The sequence below is a fragment of the Coregonus clupeaformis genome, chromosome 10, assembly GCF_020615455.1.
Source record: "Coregonus clupeaformis isolate EN_2021a chromosome 10, ASM2061545v1, whole genome shotgun sequence".
In the NCBI taxonomy this organism is placed as follows: Eukaryota; Metazoa; Chordata; class Actinopteri; order Salmoniformes; family Salmonidae; genus Coregonus; species Coregonus clupeaformis.
In genome coordinates, this window is record NC_059201.1 from 56,238,378 (window position 1) to 56,266,364 (window position 27,987).

General features: G+C 41.0%; 1 protein-coding gene across 3 annotated transcripts; it reads right to left on the reverse strand.

Moving 5' to 3' along the window:
* Positions 1 to 31: 31 nt before the first annotated feature.
* Positions 32 to 27,931, reverse strand: LOC121575587 (lysosomal protective protein). Of its 3 annotated transcripts, none has more exons than XM_041888774.1 (15): positions 27,849 to 27,931; positions 26,418 to 26,578; positions 24,771 to 24,882; positions 23,622 to 23,672; positions 23,021 to 23,107; positions 13,074 to 13,229; positions 11,632 to 11,723; positions 11,229 to 11,313; positions 9,313 to 9,404; positions 6,357 to 6,435; positions 4,566 to 4,714; positions 4,136 to 4,211; positions 3,791 to 3,880; positions 3,425 to 3,526; positions 32 to 945 (listed from the first exon to the last, which is right to left on the reverse strand). In XM_041888774.1, the coding sequence occupies exons 2-15, from the start codon at positions 26,576 to 26,578 to the stop codon at positions 862 to 864; spliced, it is 1,416 nt and encodes a 471-aa protein (XP_041744708.1). In that variant the 5' UTR covers positions 27,849 to 27,931; the 3' UTR covers positions 32 to 861. The 3 variants fall into 3 exon arrangements, with proteins under 3 accessions (XP_041744708.1, XP_041744710.1, XP_041744711.1); XM_041888776.2 differs by lacking the exon at positions 27,849 to 27,931 and adding an exon at positions 26,784 to 27,813; XM_041888777.1 differs by lacking the exons at positions 32 to 945; positions 3,425 to 3,526 and having other exon boundaries at positions 3,803 to 3,892.
* Positions 27,932 to 27,987: the final 56 nt, after the last annotated feature.

Here is a 27,987-nt window from a genome sequence, read left to right on the forward strand (position 1 = left end):
TGTAATCTCTGACAAATCACTCACAAGTGAATTATTGGTAAAGAACCGTTTTATTATAAAATCATGACAGAATCAATGTGAATACAGCTGAAGCAAAGACAAGTTCCCTTTTTATCAAAGTGATTCCAAGTATTCATTTCTGTGATGAGGCACATCGATATATCTACTATTATATCGTTGAATTACTGTACATCTAGAGGCGTTTGTTCCTTTTCAAAAGACAATTCCTGACAGTGAACAGATCCCCTTGACTACATAGACTGCGATTTAAGGCAATTACTTAGGGGCAAATTCTAACTTACACTTAAGTTGAATTTCCACGTAGTTATGCATTGATGTCAATGGGAGACTAATGGAAAATTTGACTTAAGAGCAAGTTAGGATTCATCCCATAGTGGATGAACCACACCATTGCCTTGTGTACCATCGAATGCTGAATACATACAATCAACAAGTGCAAACAGCTGAAATCAATGCGATGGTGAATGACAAATCTTGATCGTATTTCTAATCACACAATGGCCTTTATACCTCAAATTCATTTGGCAGGGTACAGCAGCATCTTATCACAGCATGATCAAACACCCAAAGCAGACGCCATACAAAACTCATAGGCTAGGACAACAAAACACTAAACCTGGTCCCAGATCAGTTGGTGCTGTATAGATAGGAGTAGGCTATGGTTGACAAAATGGCATAAACAGATCTGGGATCAGGCTAACGAAATGCTTGGAGGATATGTCAGTGGTCTTTGGATACGAACCAGTGCTTTTCACCATGAGCTAGTGCAAATCAAATGAGATAAACAGTGGAGAGAGAGAGAGTGGGCCATTCCTGTAGGCTTTTTTCACAGGCCCCAGATCAGTAGGGCTGTTTCTTGATGAAGCGAGTGAACATGGTGAAGGCAGCGACGGGCTTGTCTGTGGGGACCATGTGGCCTGAACCCTGTTGATAAACAAAAGTAGAAGATGACTAGCGATCTGCCGGTGAACTGAGTCATGTTCACTAGGGAAGGCAAAGGAAAAATATGAAAAAATAAATTTGCTACAGATTTTTTTGTTTTGTTTTTTTACTTATTGAACAAGTCAAAGAAGTCCCTCCCCATTTCAGTCCGTTTTCATTTTTTGGTGTCTAATGAACACAACCCTGGTTTAAAGCATTTACTTTTATTTTTCGGATAGGAATGTGCTACTAATCTAGATGTTTAGCATCAAGCCACAGATTACATGTTAAGAAAATGGGTGTGTTCTAATCACAGTACCTGCTTCCCAAGAGAGGAATGTTGGGAGCTTTTTACTGCAGTGATTGGGATGTAGGCTACTGCTATAATGTACAGTGAGCTCCAAAGGTATTGGGACTGTGACAAAGGTGTTATTTTTTTTTGGGGGGGGGTTCCAAGCTGACATACATCATTGTTTTAAGATGGTCATACTATGGATAATTTAGCTATTTGATTTATAATTTTTGTATCCCTTTTGGTGTGTGTGTGTGTACATGTGTGTATATATATATATATATATATATATATATACAGTGAGGGAAAAAAAGTATTTGATCCCCTGCTGATTTTGTACGTTTGCCCACTGACAAAGACATGTTCAGTCTATAATTTTAATGGTAGGTTTATTTGAACAGTGAGAGACAGAATAACAACAAAAAAATCAAGAAAAACGCTTGTCAAAAATGTTATAAATTGATTTGCATTTAAATGAGGGAAATAAGTATATTTTACACATATTTAACCCCTTTTCTGGGTAGGCACAAAACGACTTCCAGTTAAAACAAATTTTAACCAGTACCGTTACCTTCAAACGAGTCCTGTGACACTTGTGGAGGTCATAGAGCAAACCCCATAGTGTTTGCGAGAGTCTCATCTTTCCATAGAGGGGTCATATTAGTTTGCTGGCCAAACAGTTCGACGCTGCAGACGTTTTCTTGAGAAGACCGATTTTTGGGATTGTCTCATGGTCTGACAAACACAGCTGTAGCTCGGCCACCTTCCACCGCAAATGCGGAAGGCCGCCATAGCCGGATGTTGTGGATTGAGACGCAGCCCATGCAAAACAATATATCTCTAGCTTAAACTGATGGATTTTTATGGGGATTTTTTTGTTATGTTACTTAGATTGATGCACTGGTGTATCAATAGACTATGTTTATTAAAGTGCAGATATTCAGCTTTAATTTGACGGCATCTTCAATCATATCGAGTGAACCGTTTAGAAATTACAGCACTTCTTGTACATAGTCCCCCCATTTTAGGGGACCAAAAGTATTGGGACAAATTCACTTATATGAGTATTAAAGTAGTCAAAAGTTTTGTATTTGATCCCATATTCCTAGCACGCAATGATTATATCAAGCTTGTGACTCTACACACTTACGGATAGTCCTGAATGAATCATGAATAATGATGAGTGAGAAAGTTAGATGCACAAATATCATACCCCAAGACAATCTCTCACCATTCCAATAACAGGGGAGGTTAGCATTTTTGGGGGTATGATATTTATGCGTCTAACTTTGTCTCTCATCATTATTTAGGATTCATTCAGGATTATGCGTAATCATTGTGTGCTAGAAATATGGGACCAAATACAACACTTTTGACTACTTTAATACACATAAGTGAATTTGTCCCAATAGTTTTGGTCCCCTAAAATGGGTGGACTATGTACAAAAAGTGATGTAATTTCTAAAACGGTTCACCCGATATGGATGAAAAGACCCTCAAATTAAAGCTGACAGTCTGCATTTTAATCTCATTGTCATTGTATCATTTCAAATCCAAAGAGCTGGAGTACAGAGCCAAAACAACAGCAAAAAATTGTCACCATCACAATACTTTTTGAGCTCACTGTATATCTGGCAGCAAAACATAGTGTCTGGTCTAGCAATAATCTCCCCCTACAATCCCCTATTCCTTTGTGGTCTAATGTCTAGGGACGGGATGGGTGGAAGCAACTGTTCAGTGAACCGACGTCTTGCCTGAGATCTGAAGACTTGCATTAGCCCCCCAATTAGCTCAGTGAGCTTATCCAAAGTCTTGTCGTGTGCATGTAAAACAAAGTCTGTTACAATGGCTCCACCTAGTGGGGTTTAGGGGAGCTTACCCAATCTGCCAAGCCATTTACAGGATGGATATGCTAGGGGCTAGTGGAGAGGGCAAGGGGTTCTCTATTCTGACCAGACATTTCAGTACTTGGCTCTGCAATACTAGAAATTAACTCCATTTAAAATTTTTCTTCATACATGTTCTGTCATGTTAATGGGTTTAGGGTGTTTGTTCAGCGTGTTAATGGAATATATGTTCCAAAAGATAGTCCTTGCAGCCATAAATCTGTATATCCACAGATTAACAGGTAATTCTAATAATGGAATACAGATTCCAATTCTATTTCGATGGTTTGAAATGCGTCCTTACCTTGACGGTGAGGAAGGCCAGGTTGGAGAACTCCTTGACGAAGCCGCCCACCTGCTGACTCTCGCCGGTGTAGTAGGTCCATGGCCTCCTCTTCACCTGGACCTGGGGACGGACAGACACAGCCAGGGCTCAAGCCACAGCATAGAATGGTGTGGGGTGAAGCATTTTCCCCAATAATGGTTAAGGTTAGGATTGTGGGAGGGGAATCAGATCCTAGATCTGTACCCAAGGGAAACTTCTCTACGGAGTGCATAGAACCAGACATGACACCAGCAGCCTCATTTCTGTTTAGTTCTGTTCAGTGTTCTCTTTTTCTGTCCTTTGTCACGTAGGGTCTTGTGCAAAAGGTAAAAACAGTTAATGTACCTCTTGCTGGAGTGACTCCACAAACCACTCGTCCCCAAGGAAGTTGCAGGCCATGTCCACGTCTCCGTTGTACACCAGCACTCGGTACTTCTACAGGAGAGACTGACAGACATTTCTAGCACTACTGCCAAGACCACTAATCATCAATCACGTTCAGACCTGGGATCAAATATTATGTTTTCTTTCAAATACGTTGAGCGTTTGATTGAGCCTGCCTGGAGTGCCAGATGGGCAGGGTTTGCACTTTTGGGACTATACTATTGATTTATTTTGCCAGGCAAGCCGAGTCAAGCACAGAATTTGGAAGAAAATGTCTTTGAAATCAGGTCTATTAAACAAACTCACCAGAGCTCCCAAAAGCTTCAGGTACTGCTTCCTCACGTCCATGTACAGACGGTTGTAGTTCAGATTCACCTCAGCACTGTAACAGCATGGATTAACACAATTAAACTGTGGTCAAGATAGTTCAAGATATGTATACACCTACAGGTTGTAAAAGACTGAGTTATTTACTTTGATACAGTGATGGGGGAAATAAGTCCTGTCTGTACCTCACAAACAGCAAGATGACAAAATGTTGTCAATTATACACAATGTTACCCATGACGTTGTACAAACACCTCCTGTCCCGTAAAGGGGTAATCCATATTGGTCAATGTCAAGACCCAGATGTATGACCCGTATCTTGGCCATATAATCTACCCACTAAAAATGTTAACTTGACTCACGTCTCTCTGCCTCATCCTTGTAGCTAAAAATACAATACCTCACTCACCTGCATATCACCCAGGGCAGAGCGGAGGGGGAGATGTGGAGGGCTGCTTTGACATAGGGGTTGTTCAGGTACAGGGTGGACGGAGTGGAGTTGGTGCAGGGAGGGTCCAGCCTCACTCGCTTGTACTGAGACGCCATGGCCTTCAGCTTCTACAAGACCAACAGAGAGGTACACAACTAAGGCTGGATTTATGCTCCACTAGACCAGGGTTGAGGTCAATTCAAATTGAAGTCAGTCAATTCAGGAAGTGATTTAAAATTAAACATTTTATATAAATAGTTTCTCCATTTTAGTTTGTAAAGTCATTGAAAATGTATGCCCTTTTTCAATTATTGAATTGGAATTTCAGTTTACTTCGTGAATCGACTGACTTCAATTCGTATTGACCTCAATCCTGCACTACTTATACTCTGTAAGCATATTGTGACTTACCATGCACCGTACAGAGGGCTCCTCGCAGACATTTTGGTGCATGCCGTAGGTTGAAAGTCTATGCATGCTCTGGTAACGTTTCGCTACAGAGACCGCTTGGTGAAGTACAGTGCCTTCGGGAAGTATTCAGACCCCTTGACTTTTTCCACATTTCGTTACGTTACAGCCTTATTCTAAAATGGACGTAAAAAATAAAATACTAAATCCTCAAGCTACACACAATACCCCATAATGACAAAGCGAAGTTTAGAAAATGTTGCACATTTATTAAAAATAAAAACCTGAAATACCTTATTTACATAAGTATTCATTCCCTTTGTTATGAGACTCGAAATTGAGCTCAAGTGCATCTTGTTTCCATTGATCATCAACATTGAGATGTTTCTACAACTTGATTGGAGTCCAACTAAGGTCAATTCAATTGATTAGACATGATTTGGAAAGGCACACACCTGTCTATATAAGGTCCCACAGTTGACAGTGCATTTCAGAGCAAAAACCATGAGGTCGAAGGAATTGTCCATAGAGCTCTGAGACAGGATTGTGTCGAGGCACAGATCTGGGGAAGGGTACCAAAATATTTCTGCAGCATTGAAGGCAAAGGTTCACCTTCCAACAGGAAAACGACCCTAAGCACACAGCCAAGACAACGCAGGAGTGGCTTCGGGACAAGTCTCTGAATGTCCTTGAGTGGCCCAGCCAGAGCCCAGACTTGAACCCAATCGAACATCTCTGGAGAGACCTGAAAATAGCTGTGCAGCAACACTCCCCATCTAACCTGACAGAGCTTGAGAGAATCTGCAGAGAAGAATGGGAGAAAGATACAGGTGTGCCAAGCTTGTAGCGTCACACTAAAGAAGACTTGAGGCTGTAATCGCTGCCAAAGGTGCTTCAACAAAGTACTGAGTAAAGGGTCTGAATACTTTTGTAAATGTGATATTTCCGTTTAAATTTTTTATAAATTAGCAAAAATTTATAAAATCCTGTTTTTGCTTTGTCATTATGGGGTATTGTGTGTAGATTGATGAGGGGAAAAAACAATTTAATCAATTTCCGAATACGGCTGTAACGTAACAAAATGTGGAAAAAGGCAAGGGGTCTGAATACTTTCCGAATGCACTGTATATACCCAGCCTTACTGATGAGATTTCCAACACAGAAATTCTAACTAAATGGACTGATCGAATAACCAAAACTAGAAATTACCATCATGTACAGCTAATAAATTATTATAACAATCAGCTAGAAGGTGAACATTCAAAGATACATAAAAAATATGTAAAAGTCACAATTGACACATATGTCCTCAGCCGAATGCATCACTTAACAATAAAAAAAGGGAATGTCATTCATATTTACCTGGTTCCACAGCCGAGTCCATTCATGGTTGATGAAACTGTTCCCCAGATCTCGAATCACCACGTGCCCATTGTCAATGCTACAGTGAAAACACAGAGCAAGAGGACATTTACAAATCTGGAGAGACACCTACTGGCTTTACCTGTGCAGGTCTGAGATATTGGTCAGTTAGATTACCATGGCTCTTGTGCGTTAACTAAGGTAGGGGGTCAATTCGATTTATATTTAGTCAATGCAGGACGTAAACTGAAATTCCAATAAAAAAAAATCTCTGTGGAACTTCAGTTTGCTTACTGAATAGAAATTCTATTGACCCAACTTTGGCGTTAACTCTTTGTTGGTGCATTTTCAAAACTACTTTTTGTGTGTATTTACAGTGCATTCGGAAAGTATTCAGACCCCTTGACTTTTTCCACTTTGTTACGTTACAGCCGTATTCTAAAATGGATTAAATGAAAAAAAAATGTCCTCAATCTACACACAATACCCCATAATGACAAAGTGAAAACAGGTTTTTATAATTATTTTGCAAATGTATTAAAAATAAACAGAAATACCTTATTTACATAAGTATTCAGACCCTTTGCTATGAGACTCGCAATTGAGCTCAGGTGCATCCTGTTTCCATTGATCATCCTTGAGATGTTTCTACAACCTGTGGTAAATTCAATTGATTGGACATGATTTGGAAAGGCACACACCTGTCTATATAAGGTCCCACAGTTGACAGTGCACGTCTGAGCAAAAACCAAGCCATGAGGTGGAAGGAATTGTCCGTAGAGCTCGGAGACAGGATTGTGTCGAGGCACAGATCTGGGGAAGGGTACCAAAAAATGTCTGCGGCATTGAAGGTCCCCAAGAACACAGTGGCCCCCATCATCCTTAAAATGGAAGAAGTTTGGAACCACCAAGACTCTTCCAAGAGCTGTCCGCCTGGCCAAACTGAGCAATCGGGGGAGAAGGGCATTGGTCAGGGAGGTGACCAAGAATGGTGACCACTCTGACAGAGCTCCAGAGTTCCTCTGTGGAGACGGGAGAATCTTCCAGAAGGACAACCATCTCTGCAGCACTCCACCAATCAGGCCTTTATGGTAGAGGGCCCAGACGGAAGCCACTCCCCAGTAAAAGGCACATGACAGCCCACTTGGAGTTTGCCAAAAGGCACCTAAAGGACATTCAGACCATGAGAAACAAGATTCTCTGGTCTGATGAAACCAAGATTGAACTATTTTGCCTGAATGCCAAGCATCACGTCTGGAGGAAACCTGGCACCATGCCTATGGTGATGCATGGTGGTGGCACCATCATGCTGTGGGGATGTTTTTCAGCAGCAGGGACTGGGAGACTAGTCAGGATCGAGGGAAAGATGAACGGTGCAAAGTACAGAGAGATCTTTGATGAAAACCTCCTACAGAGGGCTCAGGACCTCGACCCTAAGCACACGGCCAAGACAACGTAGGAGTGGCTTCGGGACAAGTCTCTGAATGTCCTTGAGTGGCCCAGCTAGAGCCCGGACTTGTACCCGATCGAACATCTCTGGAGAGACCTGAAAATAGCTGTGCAGCGACGCTCCCCATCCAACCTGACAGAGCTTGAGAGGATCTGCAGAGAAGAATGGGAGAAACTCCCCAAATACAGGTGTGCCAAGCTTGTAGCGTCATACCCAAGAAGCGGCTGTAATCGCTGCCAAAGGTGCTTCAACAAAGTACTGAGTAAAGGGTCTTATGTAAATGTCATATTTCAGTTTAATTTTTTATACATTTGTAAAAATTTATAAAAACCTGTTTTTGTTTTATCATTATGGGGTATTGTGTGTAGATTGATTAGCAAAAAAAACGATTTAAATCAATTTTAGAATGTGGAAAAAGTCAAGGGGTCTGAATACTTTCCGAATGCACTGTATTGACATGTTTGTGTAACTGACACACACACAAACACAGTTAATGTTTTTAAAAATACATTACCGTTCAAAAGTTTGGGGTCACTTACACATTTCCTGCTTTTCAAAAGAAAATTAAAATAACATCAAATTGATCAGAAATACAGTGAATTGTTAATGTTGTAAATGGCTATTGTAGCTGGAAACGGCTGATTTTTAATGGAATATCTACATAGACGTACAGAGGCCCATTATCAGCAACCATCAGTCCTGTGTTCCAATGGCACGTTGTGTTGGCTAATCCAAGTTTATAATTTAAAAGACTAATTGATCATTAGAAAACAATTATGTTTGCACAGCTGAAAACTGTTGTGCTGATTAAAGAAGCAATAAAACTGGCCTTCTTGAGACTCGTTGAGTATCTGGAGCATCAGCAATTGTGGGTTCGATTACAGGATCAAAATGTCCAGAAACAAACAACTTTCTTCTGAAACTTGTCAGTCTATTCTTGTTCTGAGAAATAAAGGCTATTCCATGTGAGAAATTGCCAAGAAACTGAAGATCTCGTACAACGCTGTGTACTACTCCCTTCACAGAACAGCGCAAACTGGCTCTATTCAGAATAGAAAGGGGAGTGGGAGGCGCCGGTGCACAACTGAGCAAGATGACAAATACATTAGAGTGTCTAGTTTGAGAAACAGGCACCTCACAGGTCCTCAACTGGCAGCTTCATTAAATAGTACCTACAAAACACCAGTCTCAACGTCAACAGTGAAGAGGCAACTTTGGGATGCTGACGACCTAGGCAGAGTTGCAAAGAAAAAGCCATATCTCAGACTGCCCATCTTCATATTTTCTTTTTATTGGCCAGTCTGAGATATGGCTTTTTCTTTGCAACTCTGCCTTGAAGGTCAGCATCCCGGAGTCGCCTCTTCACAGTAAATTTCTAAGTGACCCCAAACTTTTGAACAGTAGTGTATGTAAATTATGAAGTATTTTGTCTGCAATGTATTTTTCGTTATGTGTCGGACCCCAGTAAGACTAGCTGTCGCCATTGGTGTCGGCTAATGGTCTTACCTGACTCTCTGGCCAACCCCTCCAGGACAGGAGGCATAGAGGTTGTACATGTTCAGTCCAGAGCTGTAGACAATATATTGCACCTCAGCAATCTATGGGTAAAAGAAAACAAAAAAACAAAAAGGTACAGTGCCTTCAGAAAGTATTCATATCCCTTCAACTATTCCACATTTTGTTGTGTTACAGCCTGAATTCAAAATGAATTAAATAGATCCCCCCCCCCACCCATCTACACACAATACCCCATAATGACTAAATGAAAACATGTTTTTTTTAATGTTCGCACATTTATTGAAAATGAAATACAGAAATATATAATTTACATAAGTATTCACACCCGAGTCAATACTTTGTAGAAGCACCTACGGCAGCGATTAATGCGGGGTTGAGTCTCTAAGAGCATTCCACACCTGGATTGTGCATCAATTGTCTATTATTATTATTATTATTATTCTACAAATTCTTAAAGCGCTGTCAAATTGGTTGTTGATCATTGCTAGACAACCATTTTCAGGTCTTGCCATAGATTTTCAAGTAGATTTAAGTCAAAACTGTAACTCGGCCAATCAGAAACATTCACTGTCTTCTTGGTAAGCAACTCCAGTGTAGATTTGGCCTTCTGTTATAGGTTATTGTGAAATCATCTCCCAGTGTCTGGTGGAAAGCACACTGAACCAGGTTTTCCGCTGGGATTTTGCCTGTGCTTAGCTCCATTCTGTTTCTTTTGTATCCTAAAAAACTCCCCAGTCCTTAATGCTTACAAGCATACCCATAACATGATGCAGCCACCACTACGCTTGAAAATATGGAGAGTGGTACTTGGTAATGTGTTGTATTGGATTTGCCCCAAACATAACATAAAAGTTAATTGCTTTGCCACATTTTCTGCAGTTTAACTTTAGTGCCTTATTGCAAACAGGATGCATGTTCTGGAATATTTGTATTCTGAACAGGCTTCCTTCTTTTCACTCTGCCATTTAGGTTGATATTGTGGACTAACTACAATGTTGTTGATCAATCCTCAAGTTTTCTCCTATAACAGCCATTACACTCTAACTGTTTTAAAGTCACCATTGGCCTCATGGTGAAGTCTGAGTGGTTTCTTTCCTCTCCGGCAACTGAGTAAGTGAGGATGCCTGTATCTTTTTAGTGACTGGGTGTATTGACACACCATCCAAAGTGTAATTAATAACTTCACCTTGCCCAAAGGGATATTCAATGTGTGCTTTTTTAATTTTTACCAATCTGTGCCCTACTTTGCAAGGCATTGGAAACCCTCCCTGGGATTCACTGCTCAACTGCAGGACCTTACAGATAATTATATGTGTGGGGTACAGAGACGAGCTAGTCATTCAAAAATCATGTTAAACAATATTATTGCACACAGAGTGAGTCCATGCAACTTATTAACCACATTTATACTCCTGAACTTATTTAGGCTTGCCATAACAAAGGGGTTGAATACTTTTTTTAAATTCAGGCTGTAACACAACAAAATATGGAAAAAGTCAAGGGGTGTGAATATTTTCTGAAAGCACTGTAGAGGAATACATTGGGGAAAGATTTTAAAAAGGTTACAATTTGTCAGATTTACCACTGGTCATCAGAATCACCTTTATTCGCCAAGTTCATTTAACAGGCATTTGACCGGGTGAAATGGTGCTGACAAACAGAATATACAGACAGAATACAGACAAGAGAACATACACATGATCTACAGTCATTGCAACTATTGAATATCCCTCGCCTTCTGAAGATTTACATTTCTAAATGTGATGTTAATTTTTTGAGTGACCACTTTCTCTCCATTTAGGGATTTACTAATTTCCATTGCGAGAATCAATGTGCCCCAAACATCCTGTAAATAAATCCCCAAGATCTCTCAATGGAGAATCCATCCAAGTAAATGGACTCACATTGTGGGAACAGTTGGGGTTCTGATTGTGGTAGAAGTCACAATTTTCATCTTTGCAGCAATAGGCCTGCAAGTCAGTCCACAACCTGACAGAAAGACAGAACCATGTTACCAGTCATCATCTAGCCTGACTTTCGCACTAGTCTGTTCGTGCCATGATGCCAACTCCTCCTCACACATGGTCATGCCAAACATGTTTGGCTTGACAATGACAGCGATGGAGTTGACAAGAGCAGAAAGGGATCTGGGACCAGGCCATGAAAACTCACAGTAGACAGGATGTTACCAATGTACTGCATTGTTGAGGGAGCTAGCACATAAGCATTACACTGCACCTTTGATACCTGCAGTAAACTGTGTATGTGACGAATACATTACATTTGAGGAAAACGCCATAACCGTACCTTGTCCCAAGGAGTCCATGGTAGTAAGCAAAGTAGACGAGAGAGTTGTCATTCATCTCATAACTGGACATCCCATTGCCAATTGCAATACCCTGGGAGAAAAATAAATAAACATATTTGTTCTTCTGATTATGAGGAGTTCTGAACATAAAGCTATGCAATAGCCTACAAATAGGCTAAGTAGTTAACCCCCATATTGATTTTGCTTATTCAATTCATTCCGATTTGGAGGGGGAGAGCAAGTTACTGAAGAGAATAAAAAAGTCCAACATAAGCATCCCAAATGGCACCCTATTAAGTGTACTACTGTTCACCGTGTCCCCTAAATCATGTAGGCACATTCCTTCATGTGATGTGAGAGTGCCCTGCAGTAAATGCTTCTGGGACAAAGTTACAAAATTCATTTCAAAGTGCACAAATGTAAGTAGAAGCAAAGCATTTAATATTATGTTAATTAACGATGATAGCGCCTTGAATCTCTCAATAAATCAGAGACGATCACTGCTTGCAGGAAGCACTGCCGCAAAAAAATATGTTTGCTCTTAGATGGCAATCACCTCACTCTCCCCCAATTCACCAGTGGACACAGTTACTATTAGAAAGTTATAACATTGTCAGCGAGAATGAATGGTGCTAGTCAAGAAACAAATCGAGGCCTTTACAAATATACTTGACTCTAAAGAATAATCTCACCTAAAGCCCAACACACAAATAAACAATCTATAAAGCCCAAACACACAAAAGTTTGGACACACCTACTCATTCAAGAGTTCCTTTATTTATACTATTTTTTACATTGTAGAATAATAGTGAAGACATAACTATGAAATAACACATATTGAATCATGTAGTAACCAAAAAAAGTGTTAAACAAATCAATATATTTTATATTTGAGATTCTTCAAAAATAGCCACCCTTTGCCTTGATGACAGCTTTGCACTCTTGGCATTCTCTCAACCAGCTTCACCTGGAATGCTTTTCCAACAGTCTTGAAGGAGTTCCCACATAAACTGAGCACTTGTTGGCTGCTTTTCCTTCACTCTGCCGTCCGACTCATCCCAAACCATCTCAGTTGGGTTGAGGTCGGGGGATTGTGGAGGCCAGGTCATCTGATGCAGCACTCCATCACTCTCCTTCTTGGTAAAATAGCCCTTACTTTGGTTACTACATGATTCCATATGTGTTATTTCATAGTTTTGATGTCGTCGCTATTATTCTACAATGTAGAAAATAGTAAAAATAAAGAAAAACCCTTGAATGAGTAGGTGTGTCCAAACTTTTGACTGGTACTGTATATACACATTTATCTTTTTTACTTTCTTTGCTTTCAGGCCCACGGGGAAGGGTTGGTATTGGGAGGGGCACCCTATTCACTATTAAGTTGACTACTTTTGACCAGGGCTCATAGGGCAATTTGTGTCGCAGGTCATCTCTTTCTCACCTGCAGGTTCATGCTGGCGTCCTCCATCACTCTCTCTGCAAGGGTGGGAATGTAGACGCCTCCATAGCTCTCACCTGTCAGGAATAACTCATTCTTGCTGTACTCTGGGAAGGCTTTGAAGAACTCCTTCAAGGCCAGGTAGTTGTTCATGGACACCTAGACAAGAAAAGTCCATTTTGAACTCACTTAGATTATGTACAGTTCCAACAAGGGTTGGAAAGGGAGGGTATATTACTGAAAACGTTCCAAGTTTACCAGTAAACTACCAGAAATTTGGTAAATTTCTAGGATTTTTATATAATTCTTTACATGTTTTTTTTCCATCAACTTGTAGAAAATACACTTTATGACACCGTCATAAAGCATTGTGACCATCCTGTGTCACTTTACTTGGACTAAGAAAATACACTTTATGACACAGTAAAGAAGCATTGTGACCATCATAATCATATAAGCCAGATAGGCCTATCATGTACATGCCCTTATGTCAGTCATCAGTCAAAAAAAGGGTGTCTTGTCCTGCTACTGAAATCTGCTCCTGCATTCATCCCAGTCTTCATAAACAGAGCATTGGGGTAGGTGCATGTCTGACATCAATGTGTGTGCAATTATAATGATCATTTAATATGGTCAATTTCAGAAAATGTTATATAACTGTTGACAAGTAGGCTATGGTGTAATGGAATGTTTTGCCTTGTGTGGTAGGTTATGGGTTTTGACATATATGTAGGTGTCATAACCAGCCATAAAAATAACACAATATACATCACAACAGGTGTAAATATGTGTGTCATGACAGTGTTATGACCATATGACAGGTTCGGACTGTAACGAAGTGGAATAAGTCAAGGGGTCTGAATACTTTCCGAATGCACTGTATGTCAGCTGTTATGACATATGACATTATGACATGTTATGACTGTGTCATAACGTGTTATGACGCTGGGCGTCAAGTAAAGTGTTACCAAAAAAACAATAAGACGCACACAAATTTCAACAAACATCAATGACATCACACCTGCTCAGACCCACATGCTCCCACCTCAACCACACACATCAATACATTTCTCACAACCACACTCCCCCTCATCCTTCATCCCCCGGAACTTTCCAGTGCTTGTAGCACTCCATGCCATATGGCGTCAAATTGCACTGTTCTATTTTTATCCGTAGCCCACAACCTTTCAATATTGAAATCATAATACATTTGATTCCGTCTTAGTGATGGAGGATCATTTGATTTTAAGTAGAGTTTTTTTTTTCCATCATTGACGAGACATGGTCCACACCATTGGGTATTTCACCGCACCCTCATATGGCATGTCTTGAATGACGGATTAAAAGTAAACTTACATTGCAAAACTTCTGACAGCCAACTTCCTAACGCCGCCCATAACTTTTGCACTTTATTGCACTACCAGAAGGCATGAATTATTGAGTCCTTGTTGGTTTTACACTTAAGACATGACTGCCGTTGTGCTGTAGAATGTGAATTTTGTCTCTTGTATAATACATTCTATACATGAGTTTATACCGTATTAAGCTTACATTTTTGTTAACTGCAATTTTGTTAGTTATGTTTCAACACCCCATCTTGTGCCTATATCAGTTCTTTTTAAGTCTTGATTCCAATAGTTTCTATATTATTATTATTATTTTTTTTACATATTGTCAGTTGGATAGGCTTTCTTCAAGGTTTTGTATATACTGTATTACCTGTCATATGTGTATCCTTTTCCGAGTCAAATAGAATTCCCTCAACATTGCTCTGATGTCCAAAAGATTTCTGGTCGAAATTTCTTGATAAAACATTTAAGTTGCATGCATTTGAAAATGTCTACATTGTTCAGTCCAAAATTGCTTTTTAATTCTGTAATGGAATAATTTTTACAGTTTTCTATGCCTTTAGTTTTTGATATAGGCCAATTTATCAGTGAATTCTGAAAACCTATCCAAGGAGAAGATGGCTGCCGTTTTACAGCCCTCTAACCAATTGTACTATTATGTGTGTTTTTCCGCGTTATTTGTAATTTATTTTGTACATAATGTTTCTGCCATCGTCTCTTATAACCAAAAAGAGCTTCTGGATATCAGGACAGCGATTACTCACCTCGCATTGGACGAAGATTTTTTCTTCAACGAGGCGGTCGCGAAGGATATCCTACAGACACCCGACAAGGCCCAGATCCCCGTCATTCGCGAGAGGAAGAGACGGAGATATCGCGGACGCAGATCCGGGTGCCTTGTAAGGATCCGACGGCGAGCGAGTAAACTGCCTCGCCCATCAATCCTATTAGCCAACGTTCAATCTTTTGAGAATAAAATGGACGATTTAAGATTACGGTTATCCTACCAACGGGACATTAAAAACTGTAATATCTTATGTTTCACGGAGTCGTGGCTGAACGACAACAATGATAACATTCAGCTAGCAGGCTATACGCTACATCGGCAGGACAGAACGTCTGACTCTGGTAAGACAAGGGGTGGCGGTCTCTGTATATTTGTAAACAACAGCTGGTGCACAAAATCAAATACTAAGGAAGTCTCGAGGTTTTGCTCGCCTGAGGTAGAGTATCTTATGATAAGCTGTAGACCACACTATTTACCAAGAGAGTTTTCATCTATATTTTTCATAGCTGTCTATTTACCACCACAAACCAATGCTGGCATTAAGATTGCACTGAATGAGTTGTACAAGGCCATTAATCAACAGGAAAACGCTCATCCAGATGCAGCGCTCCTAGTGGCCGGGGACTTTAATGCAGGGAAACTTAAATCCGTTCTACCTAATTTCTACCAGCATGTTAAATGTGCAACCAGAGGGAAAAAAACTCTAGACCACCTTTACTCCACACACAGAGACGCATACAAAGCTCTCCCTCGCCCTCCATTTGGCAAATCTGACCATAACTCTATCCTCCTGATTCCTGCTTATAAGCAAAAACTGAAGCAGGAAGCACCAGTGATTCGGTTAATAAAAAAGTGGTCAGATGACGCAGATGCTAAGCTACAGGACTGTTTTGCTAGCACAGACTGGAACATGTTCCGGGATTCTTCAGACAGCATTGAGGAGTACACCACATCAGTCACTGGCTTCATCAATAAGTGCATCGATGATGTCGTCCCCACAGTGACCGTACGTACATACCCCAACCAGAAGCCATGGATTACAGGAAACATCCGCACTGAGCTAAAGGGTAGAGCTGCCGCTTTCAAGGAACGGGACTCTAACCCGGACGCTTATAAGAAATCCCGCTATGACCTCCGACGAACCATCAAACAGGCAAAGAGTCAATACAGGTCTAAGATTGAATCATACTACACTGGCTCTGACGCTCGTCGGATGTGGCAGGGCTTGAAAACTATTACAGACTACAAAGGGAAGCACAGCCGCGAGCTGCCCAGTGACACAAGCCTACCAGACGAGCTAAACCACTTCTATGCTCGCTTGAGGCAAGCAACACTGAAGCATGCATGAGAGCACCAGCTGTTCCGGATGACTATGTGATCACGCTCTCCGTAGCCGATGTGAGTAAGACTTTTAAGCAGGTCAACATTCACAAGGCCGCAGGGCCAGACGGATTACCAGGACGTGTACTCCGAGCATGTGCTGACCAACTGGCAAGTGTCTTCACTGACATTTTCAACATGTCCCTGACTGAGTCTGTAATACCAACATGTTTCAAGCAGACCACCATAGTCCCCGTGCCCAAGAACTCTAAGATAACCTGCCTAAATGACTACCGACCCGTAGCACTGACGTCTGTAGCCATGAAGTGCTTTGAAAGACTGGTCATGGCTCACATCAACAGCATAATCCCAGAAACCCTAGACCCACTCCAATTTGCATACCGCCCCAACAGATCCACAGATGATGCAATCTCTATCGCACTCCACACTGCCCTTTCCCACCTGGACAAGAGGAACACCTACGTGAGAATGCTATTCATTGACTACAGCTCAGCATTCAACACCATAGTGCCCTCTAAGCTCATCACTAAGCTAAGGATCCTGGGACTAAACACCTCCCTCTGCAACTGGATCCTGGACTTCCTGACGGGCCGCCCCCAGGTGGTAAGGGTAGGTAACAACACATCTGCCACACTGATCCTCAACACGGGGGCCCCTCAGGGGTGCGTGCTCAGTCCCCTCCTGTACTCTCTGTTCACCCATGACTGCATGGCCAGGCACGACTCCAACACCATCATTAAGTTTGCCGACGACACAACAGTGGTAGGCCTGATCACCGACAACGATGAGACAGCCTATAGGGAGGAGGTCAGAGATCTGGCCGTGTGGTGCCAGGACAACAACCTCTCCCTCAACGTGACCAAGACAAAGGAGATGATTGTGGACTACAGGAAAAAAAAAGAGGACTGAGCACGCCCCCATTCTCATCGACGGGGCTGTAGTGGAACAGGTTGAGAGCTTCAAGTTCCTTGGTGTCCACATCACCAACGAACTATCATGGTCCAAACACACCAAGACAGTCGTGAAGAGGGCACGACAAAGCCTATTCCCCCTCAGGAGACTGAAAAGATTTGGCATGGGTCCTCAGATCCTCAAAAAATTCTACAGCTGCACCATCGAGAGCATCCTGACTGGTTGCATCACCGCCTGGTATGGCAACTGCTTGGCCTCTGACCGCAAGGCACTACAGAGGGTAGTGCGTACGGCCCAGTACATCACTGGGGCAAAGCTCCCTGCCATCCAGGACCTCTATACCAGGCGGTGTCAGAGGAAGGCCCTCAAAATTGTCAAAGACTCCAGCCACCCTAGTCATAGACTGTTCTCTCTGCTACCGCACGGCAAGCGGTACCGGAGTGCCAAGTCTAGGTCCAAAAGACTTCTCAACAGCTTCTACCCCCAAGCCATAAGACTCCTGAACAGCTAATCATGGCTACCCGGACTATTTGCACTGCCCCCACCCCCATCCTTTTTACGCTGCTGCTACTCTGTTAAGTATTTATGCATAGTCACTTTAACTCTACCCACATGTACATATTACCTCAACTAGCCGGTGCCCCCGCACATTGACTCTGCAACGGTACCCCCCTGTATATATAGCCTCCCTACTGTCACTTTATTTTACTGTATATATAGCCTCCCTACTGTCACTTTATTTTACTTCTGCTCTTTTTTTCTCAACACTTTTTGTTGTTGTTTTATTCTTACTTTTTTTGTTTAAAATAAATGCACTGTTGGTTAAGGGCTGTAAGTAAGCATTTCACTAATGTCTGCACCTGTTGTATTCGGCGCATGTGACCAATAAAATTTGATTTGATTTGATTTGATTGTTCCATAGGGTTGTGTTTTTAGGAGTGATATTGGTTCTTGTAGTATACGTTTCATTTTCTTCCGTATTGTTATAGTTTTCTTAACTATGAAGTTGTTAATGTTCTTAGCTTTATCCATTGAGAATAGACTCGTGAAAAGATTGAGGATGAGCATGCGCATCTTCAATATGTACCCATTGTTCCGCGTTAGTGCATTTAACAATATGTTGCAAGTAAAAGCCTTGGGTGGCGAGTTGATACAATTCCAAGACTGGAAGGTTAAAACCACCCTCGGACTTAGGAAGATGTCAAACTTCCCTTTTTATTCTGAAAATTATTTGCCCATATAAAAAGTATCTTATGGCTGAGTATACTTTTAAGAATGTCTTCGGTAGGGTAATTGGTATTACCAAGAATAAATATAAAAACTTTGGAAGCCATGCCATTCTGAAGAGGTTTATTCTACCATTAGGATTTATGGGAAGATTGTTCCATTTAATTAGATCTGCTTATATTGTTGAGTAATGAGATATACATAAAGATTTTTTTGTTGTCACTTAAACGTCCTAAGGGTTTGATATTTTTTGTGGTCCACTTAAAGGATTGTTGTAGATCATTAGTTAGTCTTTTTCCTATTGCCATTATTTTGTGTTTTTCCATGTTCATTTTATATCCTGAGATTGTAATACTGGTCAGGTATATCAGGAGATCATCTGCAAATAAGTTTAGTTTATATTAATGTTTACCAATAGTGATACCTGTTATGTTTGGGTTCTGTCTAATTCTTTCTGCAAGCGGTTCAATTGCCAGTGCAAACAGGAGGGGGGATAGACGACATCCCTGTCTTGTGCCCCTTTCATTAGATAAATGTATTACTTGTGTATATTTTTGCTTTAGGACATTTATAACATTTTTATGAAATGTATTACTCAGCTGGAAAGTTGAAAGCTTCTGAAGTTTTGAATAGAAAAGGCCATTCAAGACTGTCAAACGCCTTTTCGGCATCAACAGCCTTTATTGATAAATCTATATCTTGTTTTTTTGCGTTTTGTATAAAAACTGAAACATGTTCTTGTATTTGTTTGTAAGTGTATTTTTCATAAACCTTGTTTGATTGATACAGTGGGGAAAAAAAGTATTTAGTCAGCCACCAATTGTGCAAGTTCTCCCACTTAAAAAGATGAGAGAGGCCTGTAATTTTCATCATAGGTAAACGTCAACTATGACAGACAAAATGAGAAAAAAAAATCCAGAAAATCACATTGTAGGATTTTTTATGAATTTATTGGCATATGATGGTGGAAAATAAGTATTTGGTCAATAACAAAAGTTTCTCAATACTTTGTTATATACCCTTTGTTGGCAATGACACAGGTCAAACGTTTTCTGTAAGTCTTCACAAGGTTTTCACACACTGTTGCTGGTATTTTGGCCCATTCCTCCATGCAGATCTCCTCTAGAGCAGTGATGTTTTGGGGCTGTCGCTGGGCAACACAGACTTTCAACTCCCTCCAAAGATTTTCTGTGGGGTTGAGATCTGGAGACTGGCTAGGCCACTCCAGGACCTTGAAATGCTTCTTACGAAGCCACTCCTTCGTTGCCCGGGCGGTGTGTTTGGGATCATTGTCATGCTGAAAGACCCAGCCACGTTTCATCTTCAATGCCCTTGCTGATGGAAGGAGGGTTTCACTCAAAATCTCACGATACATGGCCCCATTCATTCTTTCCTTTACACGGATCAGTCGTCCTGGTCCCTTTGCAGAAAAACAGCCCCAAAGCATGATGTTTCCAACCCCATGCTTCACAGTAGGTATGGTGTTCTTTGGATGCAACTCAGCATTCTTTGTCCTCCAAACATGACGAGTTGAGTTTTTACCAAAAAGTTCTATTTTGGTTTCATCTGACCATATGACATTCTCCCAATCCTCTTCTGGATCATCCAAATGCACTTCAGACGGGCCTGGACATGTACTGGCTTAAGCAGGGGGACACGTCTCGCACTGCAGGATTTGAGTCCCTGGCGGCGTAGTGTGTTACTGATGGTAGGCTTTGTTACTTTGGTCCCAGCTCTCTGCAGGTCATTCACTAGGTCCCCCCGTGTGGTTCTGGGATTTTTGCTCACCGTTCTTGTGATCATTTTGACCCCACGGGGTGAGATCTTGCGTGGAGCCCCAGATCGAGGGAGATTATCAGTGGTCTTGTATGTCTTCCATTTCCTAATAATTGCTCCCACAGTTGATTTCTTCAAACCAAGCTGCTTACCTATTGCAGATTCAGTCTTCCCAGCCTGGTGCAGGTCTACAATTTTGTTTTTGGTGTCCTTTGACAGCTCTTTGGTCTTGGCCATTGTGGAGTTTGGAGTGTGACTGTTTGAGGTTGTGGACAGGTGTCTTTTATACTGATAACAAGTTCAAACAGGTGCCATTAATACAGGTAACGAGTGGAGGACAGAGGAGCCTCTTAAAGAAGAAGTTACAGGTCTGTGAGAGCCAGAAATCTTGCTTGTTTGTAGGTGACCAAATACTTATTTTCCACCATAATTTGCAAATAAATTCATTAAAAATCCTACAATGGGATTTTCTGGATTTTTTTTTCTCAATTTGTCTGTCATAGTTGACGTGTACCTATGATGAAAATTACAGGCCTCTCTCATCTTTTTAAGTGGGAGAACTTGCACAATTGGTGGCTGACTAAATACTTTTTTCCCCCACTGTATGTATTAAGTCTGGTAAGACTTTTGCCATTCCTTATGAGCTTTGTTATTATTTTATTGTCACAATTTATTAAACTTATGGGTCTGTAATCAGCAGGGGACTCCAGATTTTCCTGGTTTTAATATAACTGAAATAACTAGTTTGATACATGGAACTAGGAAGCACTGAATTGAGTGACGTTTGTTGTTATTTGTGTAAACAGGAGAGCAACTTTGTCCCAAAATGTCAAATAAAATTATATGGGAAAGCCACCCATACCTGGAGCTTTTCTCCATGTGAATGTTTTAACAGTGTCTAATATTTATTTTTGGGTGATCTCGGTTTTTAATTATTCTATTTTTTTCTGTCCTCTATGTCTACATTTGTAATGGTAAAGGTTTTCATTTGTTCATTTACATATTTAATACATTTCGGTTCTTGAAAATGCGCTTTGTTCATTCTCCATATTCTGTCGCTAAGTGTATTTTCTGTTGGTGTAATTAAGCATGATACAGGATAATGATCCGATATCCCTATGTCATGGATTTTTTTAACTCAGTAAATTATTTAGAGCATTTTTGGCCATAAAAATGTAGTCAATTCTTGAATAGCTTTCCTTACTTTGAGAAGAAAAGGAGTAGTCTTTTGTAGTTGGAAATAGTAATTTCCAGGTGTCCTGTAAATTATTTGTAGAGCTGAAATGTTCCTGCCTTTTTAGAGGTTCTTGAATTTGCCTTTTTTTTTTATTATTGCTATGTCTGTCAATCTTATCTAATGTCTGATTTAGGTCACCAGCTAAAATAATACTTCCTGTCTGGATTTGATCTAATATAGCTTGAATTCTATCTAAAAACACCAGATTTGCCCCTGGTGGGTTATACAATGAAATCAATGTATATTTTTCACTATGCAAGGTACAATTCAACATTAGAAAACAGCCCTCTTGGTCCATGTGCTGGGATATAAGGGAAAAGGGTGTATTCTTATTTTTAGGATGCCTACACTTCTGTTGTTACTACAATAGGAGGCAGCATAGGCCTCTCCAACCCAGCTCCTCTTTAAATATTCAATTAATCTTTTTTTAAAAATAATTAAGTAACTCTTGCAGGAAAAATACATCTGCTGACAATCTCTTTAAGTGTTCAAGAACCATATGCTATTTTTTTTAATCATGGAGCCCGTGCACATTCCATGTAATAAGTTGGATTTTGTTGGTCTTTACTTGTACAAAATCAAAAGTTCCGTCTATCATTGAAGAACCAGATAAAACATTTTAGCAGACATGTCATATGAGGGCGGTGGGAATTCCATGGAATGGGAGAGTCATAGTATGAATACATAGTTATTGTATACATTACATATACAGTATAGAGCGTGTGAGCATGTGGGCTGAGCAGACATTTAACAGAAAAGACCAAAATCATAAAGCAAAGTAGGCGCTATGCCTTTTTAGTGCTTTTACGCTCCAACTCCTCTCCTAATGTACCAAGAGTCTGTGGATAATGTAATTGTAGATACATTGGAGAAAGACTGCCAATTAAATACTGTGGTCAATTTGTATTACCTTGTAAATTATATTAAAATGAAATAGTGAATGGTGGGGGTCTACTTGGGGAGAGTGGGTCCACCGAGAGACTGAAGTGAGATGAGTGGAGGCCCCACGTGAACACCTCAGGGAAGTGTCTGATGTCCTCCGAGCCACCTCGGATAGAGCCCCTCTCCACTCTCACCAATAACCACCATTGAATCTTAGCTATAATGACAAACAAGGAATAATAACGACTCAACATCCTCTCCTAATGTATTCAGAACTCTTATTCATTTTACAGCAGGTTTGCAAGTCACAAAAATAAATTACATTATCCTTCCTTCTCTCTCGCTCTCCCCCAAGCCAAACCCATCCCTCTCCACCTGTTTTCGGCCCGTTTTATCCCACCCAAGGCAAGCTAAACGTGCACATTTGAACAACACTCACCTCAGTGTCATTGGTGGTGTACTTCTTATCATCAGAGTAAGAAAATCCCACACCTGCTGGTGACTCCAGGTACAGCACGTTGGCAATCTAAAAACATACATTTACATTTTAGTCATTTAGCAGATGCTCTTATCCAGAGCGACTTACAGTTAGTGAATACATATATATATATTTTTTATACTGGCCCCCCGTGGGAATCGAACCCACAACCCTGGCGTTGCAAACGCCATGCTCTATCAACTGAGCTACATCCCTGCCGGCCATTCCCTCCCCTACCCTGGACGACGCTGGGCCAATTGTGCGCCGCCCATGAGTCTCCCGGTCGCGGCCGGCTGCGACAGAGCCTGGATTCGAACCAGGATCTCTAGTGGCACAGCTTTAGACCACTGCGCCACTCAGGAGTACACACCTGATGTAACTCTTCAAATGTGTATAAATGGAACACTGATACCCAATGGAATCGTTTTGAGACTGAGATAAGGTATAGCCTGATTGCCAGTCTGTTTATCATTGGCATGACAATGACAGCAATGGCGTTGGCAAAAGCACAAACAGATCTGGGACCAGGCTAGAGAAGATATGCTAGAGGAAAGAAACAAACCATGTTCCAGGAATAGGGGTTGTACTCCAGCGACATGCCATCGTCTTGAATCTGAAATGAAAACAGTAGACCGCGTTCAAAGACTATGCCAAGCCAGTGGTTCTTCAAAACAAAACTGATCCAAAGCATTTTAAAATGGCAGACCGTGTGAATTTCAGTTGTAAGATTGGCCTCTTGACCATTAACAGCAGGAAAATTGAACTAGCAACATTCTAAGAAGTTAGTCATCTAAATTGAAAGTGGTACCTAGATAATTTATTCCATAGACCATTTATACATACACTCAGTGGCCAGTTGATTAGGTACACCACCCCGTTCACGAAAATGGTTCGCTCCAAACCACTCTGGCCGTGATTTGCTATATAAAGCAGGCAGACAGACGAGACATTCAGTTACTGTTCGACTGAACGTTAGAATGGACAAAACGAGTGACGCAAGAGACTTTGAGCGTGGTATGATCGTCGGAGCCAGGCGCACCGGTTCCAGTATCTCAAACTTCCGGCCTCCTGGGATTTTCACGCACGACAGTGTCTACGGTTTACCGTGAATGTTTTTGACAAACAAAAAACATCCAGTCAGCGGCAGTCCTGTGGGCGAAAACAGCTCGTTGATGAGAGGTCGAAGGAGAATGGCAAGAATTGTGCAAGCTAACAGGCAGCCGACAAACAGACAAATAATGGCGCAGTACAACAGTGGTGTGCAGAACGGCATCTCGGAACGCACAACTCGTCGGTCCTTGTCACGGATGGGCTATTGCAGCAGATGACCACACAGGGTTCCACTCCTATCAGCTAAAAACCAGAAGAAGCAGTGGGCAAGCGATCTCCAACACTGGGCAATAGAGGAGTGGAAAAACGTTGCCTGGTCCGATGAATCCCGGTTGCTGTTGCGTCATGCTGATGGCAGAGTCAGGATTTGGCGAAAGCAGCATGAGTCCATGGCCCCATCCTGCCTGGTGTCGACGGTAAAGGCTGGTGGTGGTGGTGTAATGTTTTTCTGGCACACATTTGGTCCATTGATACCAACTGAGCAAAGTTTCCATGCTCCGAAGAATTCAGGCTGTTCTGGAGGCAAAGGGGGTTCCGACCCGGTACTAGATGGGTGTGCCTAATAAAACTGGCCATTGAATGTATCTTGGGTTCTCCTCACCAAGAAAGGCCCATGTTCTGTGAGCAGACCATCAAGGGAGCTGCAGCCAGGTCCACCATTCAGCCAAAGAACCACTGGGCTGCCAGCTGGATCCTTCTGAGACTCCACAAACCTGCATAAAAGGTTCACTTGAGTGGAGCATGTATGACATAGTAGTACCCAAGTGAATTCTGTTGGCATAACTTGAAGATGAGTTTACTTATTTACTTTATTAAATAAACAGCCTACTCAAGCGATAAGCTGGCTGGATGCCAAATTAAGCAGTGCACTTGGCATGTTGTTTGAATAGTTCCTCTTGCAAACCAAGACACTTGCTCAAAGCTAAAGTCATGGCTAAAGTCGTGTGCCCTACACTGCTCCCTTTAGGTTTGACAAAAATATGTAGTTAGTAGTCAACTCACTGAACCAGTACCTGGGCTTGAGGAGACGAGATCTCCTCTGACGCCCAGGATCTTTCAATTCAAAGTACCATTAACTAGCTCTGCAATTGTTATAATGTCATATAACTTGTTTTTGACCAAGTACGCTTGAGCCAAATCAACCTTAGCCACCTCCAAGAAAAATCACTCATCATTATTGCCACGCACAGGTCAGCTGATCCAGCAGCAGTATAGTATCCCAAATGATCATTGATTTTATTCAGCCATTTTTTGGAAGTACATACCGTGCATAACGACAGTAATGATGATTGATAGTTGCTCTGCGAAACTCCATGTTTTGGTGAGGACCTAACTTATTTTGACATAATGTGTGCAAATTTCCTGGTGCATTTTTTGGAGCCTAAATTAGCCATAGCTCTGTGAGTGAGCAAGACTGAGCTAGCATAATGGCGAACACTTGAACAGGATATTTTAACATATATATATATATATATATATATTTTAAATTGTCTTTATACTGTAATTTTGCCTAACAGGGAGGACATTTATGAGTGGGACATACATACTAACAACATGAAACATGTGAAAATAGATACAACTGAGTGTTTATATTTGTTTTCCCACCAAAGAAATGATGAGGCTTCCTGAATGTCATTAAAGAAAACAACCCTTTCATACAAATGGAGAATTACAACAAACGAAGTATTTTAAGGGACACACCAAAAATCCTAAATAAAATAACAATAAATACAAGAATCATGAATAGTGTTATTACATTTTTTTACATTTTTAGTCATTTAGCAGACGCTCTTATCCAGAGCGACTTACATGAGCAATTAGGGTTAAGTGCCTTGCTCAAGGGCACATCGACAGAGTTTTCACCTAGTCGGCTCAGGGATTAGAACCAACGACCTTTCGGTTACTGGCACAACGCTCTTACCCACTAAGCTACCTGCCGCCCCGAGAGAGAATATAAATAGGACTATAAAATAATGAAGAAAGATTTAAAATATGTTATTATAATGGCTTATATTTCTCGTGGAAGTTGATGAATAAAACCCGGGGCCATGGCATCGACTGAAAAAAGTGTTAAAAAAGCATTAAATATCATTTCAAAATCCATATTTGTGTATTTTTAAGGTAAAGGACACCTGATCTTATATTTAAAGCCTTTTGGAATCCACGTTTTACAGTAAGAAGTGATATTTCCTGGGGATAGAAAAGGCACAACATTGCAGGAATCACCTAGCTAACGTTACCCACTCACCAGTAGTGAAGGTGTTTGTTGTCAGCCACATTGAAGTATCCTGAGTACTGTTTGAAGTTAGGCTGCTTTTGAAGCCCAGGGAGGAACTTTATTTGATCTGTTTCAGGTGCCCCAAGAGTCCCCAACGCTCCCAACAGCAGGGACAACACCAAATGAAACATCTGGGGGTAAAATTGCATTAAATGTTTATCAGTTGTTAGCTAACCGTTAACGTCATTACAGTCGAAGTCCCAAACACAACAGTGTGATTGCGACAACAGGCTAGCCAACGGTTAGCACTCTAGCTACCAGTAAAGTAGGCTGGTATGAGTACGCTAAATTATTAATTAGCTGGATAAACCTATTATAATCAACTTTGGCAATTACCTTTTTCGTTCAATTAAGCCGTAATTAGTTATAAAACAGCCACAGTATTACGGAAATGTTTACTTTTGCGGTTGGAGCTCGTGATAGGTTGTCACTAGTTACGACAGCCTCAAAGTAAAAATAGGCTATATCGTAAAAGATAATGAAAACTAAAATGTGTTTGTTGGTCTTAATTCAAGGTTATGCATAAGGTTATCAGTGTGGTTAGGTTTAAAATACGCTTTTAAGAAGATAAAGTGTACAAATAGGCGGGGTTTAGACATAATTATGACTTTGTGGTTGTGATAACGACCTCGTGATGAGCCTCTTCTTCTTCAGTGGGGTTTATCGGCGGTTGGCATCCAACCTATGGTGCATTACCGTCACCTACTGTACTATTTGCAGGCGACTGCCGATTGACTGGTCTATAAATCACCTTGAGTCACAAATAACTATTCATTATTATTTGTAGATCAGTCATTCAGTTGCAATTTACCCATGATACATTATGGTTTTGATGCTCTCCAACTCTGCCATAGAGATAGTGTGGGAAAAAACCATATAAAGGTGTGTAGTAATTTAACCTTTTGTTTTTTGAAAATTATCTATTGCTGATATGAAAGATACGTTCCTCCTTATGTTTCCAAATCTGTACCGCAAGCGTCGGGGCTCTTAACAAAAGTCCCCCGGGGAAGATGATACCTTCAATAATAGGCGCTAAAGGTAGTTAGCGTCTTTGAATGGGCTAGATGTTAGCAAGCTTCATATAACTAGCTACCGTTGGAAACCCGTATTATCGGCATATTCAACAGCGTTTAATAAATATATTACCTTCAACAGTGTTATCTTGTGATCATGCAATCAATGTTTTGTGATTGTTGTCGTAAAAATGTTAGCTAACGGGTTAGCAATTAGCATGTTTGACATTTCAGTGGAAATACAACTATCAGCTTTTTGATAAGCGGTTTAGCAAATAAATACGTCCCGTATTATCTGCATACTGTCCCCAGTTATTGGCCACCTTACTATTTTGTTCAATTACAAGATATATCCGTTTAATTTTGTTTAAAAAAAAGAGACACCAACCTCGTATCCGAAGTGTTAGCTGGCTAGCCTTCAGGTTAAAAAAAAGAAAGACTTGCCTGTCAACATTTCATAGCGTAGCCCGGTGCGCCCTCCGGTGGACTCTTAAAAAATGGTTCTTCACCAACATATTCAGTGTTGT

Bases quoted from the DNA above. Each gene is read 5' to 3' on its own strand.
- LOC121575587 (XM_041888774.1), bottom strand. From the start codon at position 26,578: ATGTTTCATTTGGTGTTGTCCCTGCTGTTGGGAGCGTTGGGGACTCTT. The intron at 4,212-4,565 runs GTGAGTGAGGTA...ATGCTGTTACAG, and splicing joins CTGCCCTGGGTGATATGCAG to TGCTGAGGTGAATCTGAACT. The intron at 3,881-4,135 runs GTGAGTTTGTTT...TCTCTCCTGTAG, and splicing joins TGAAGCTTTTGGGAGCTCTG to AAGTACCGAGTGCTGGTGTA.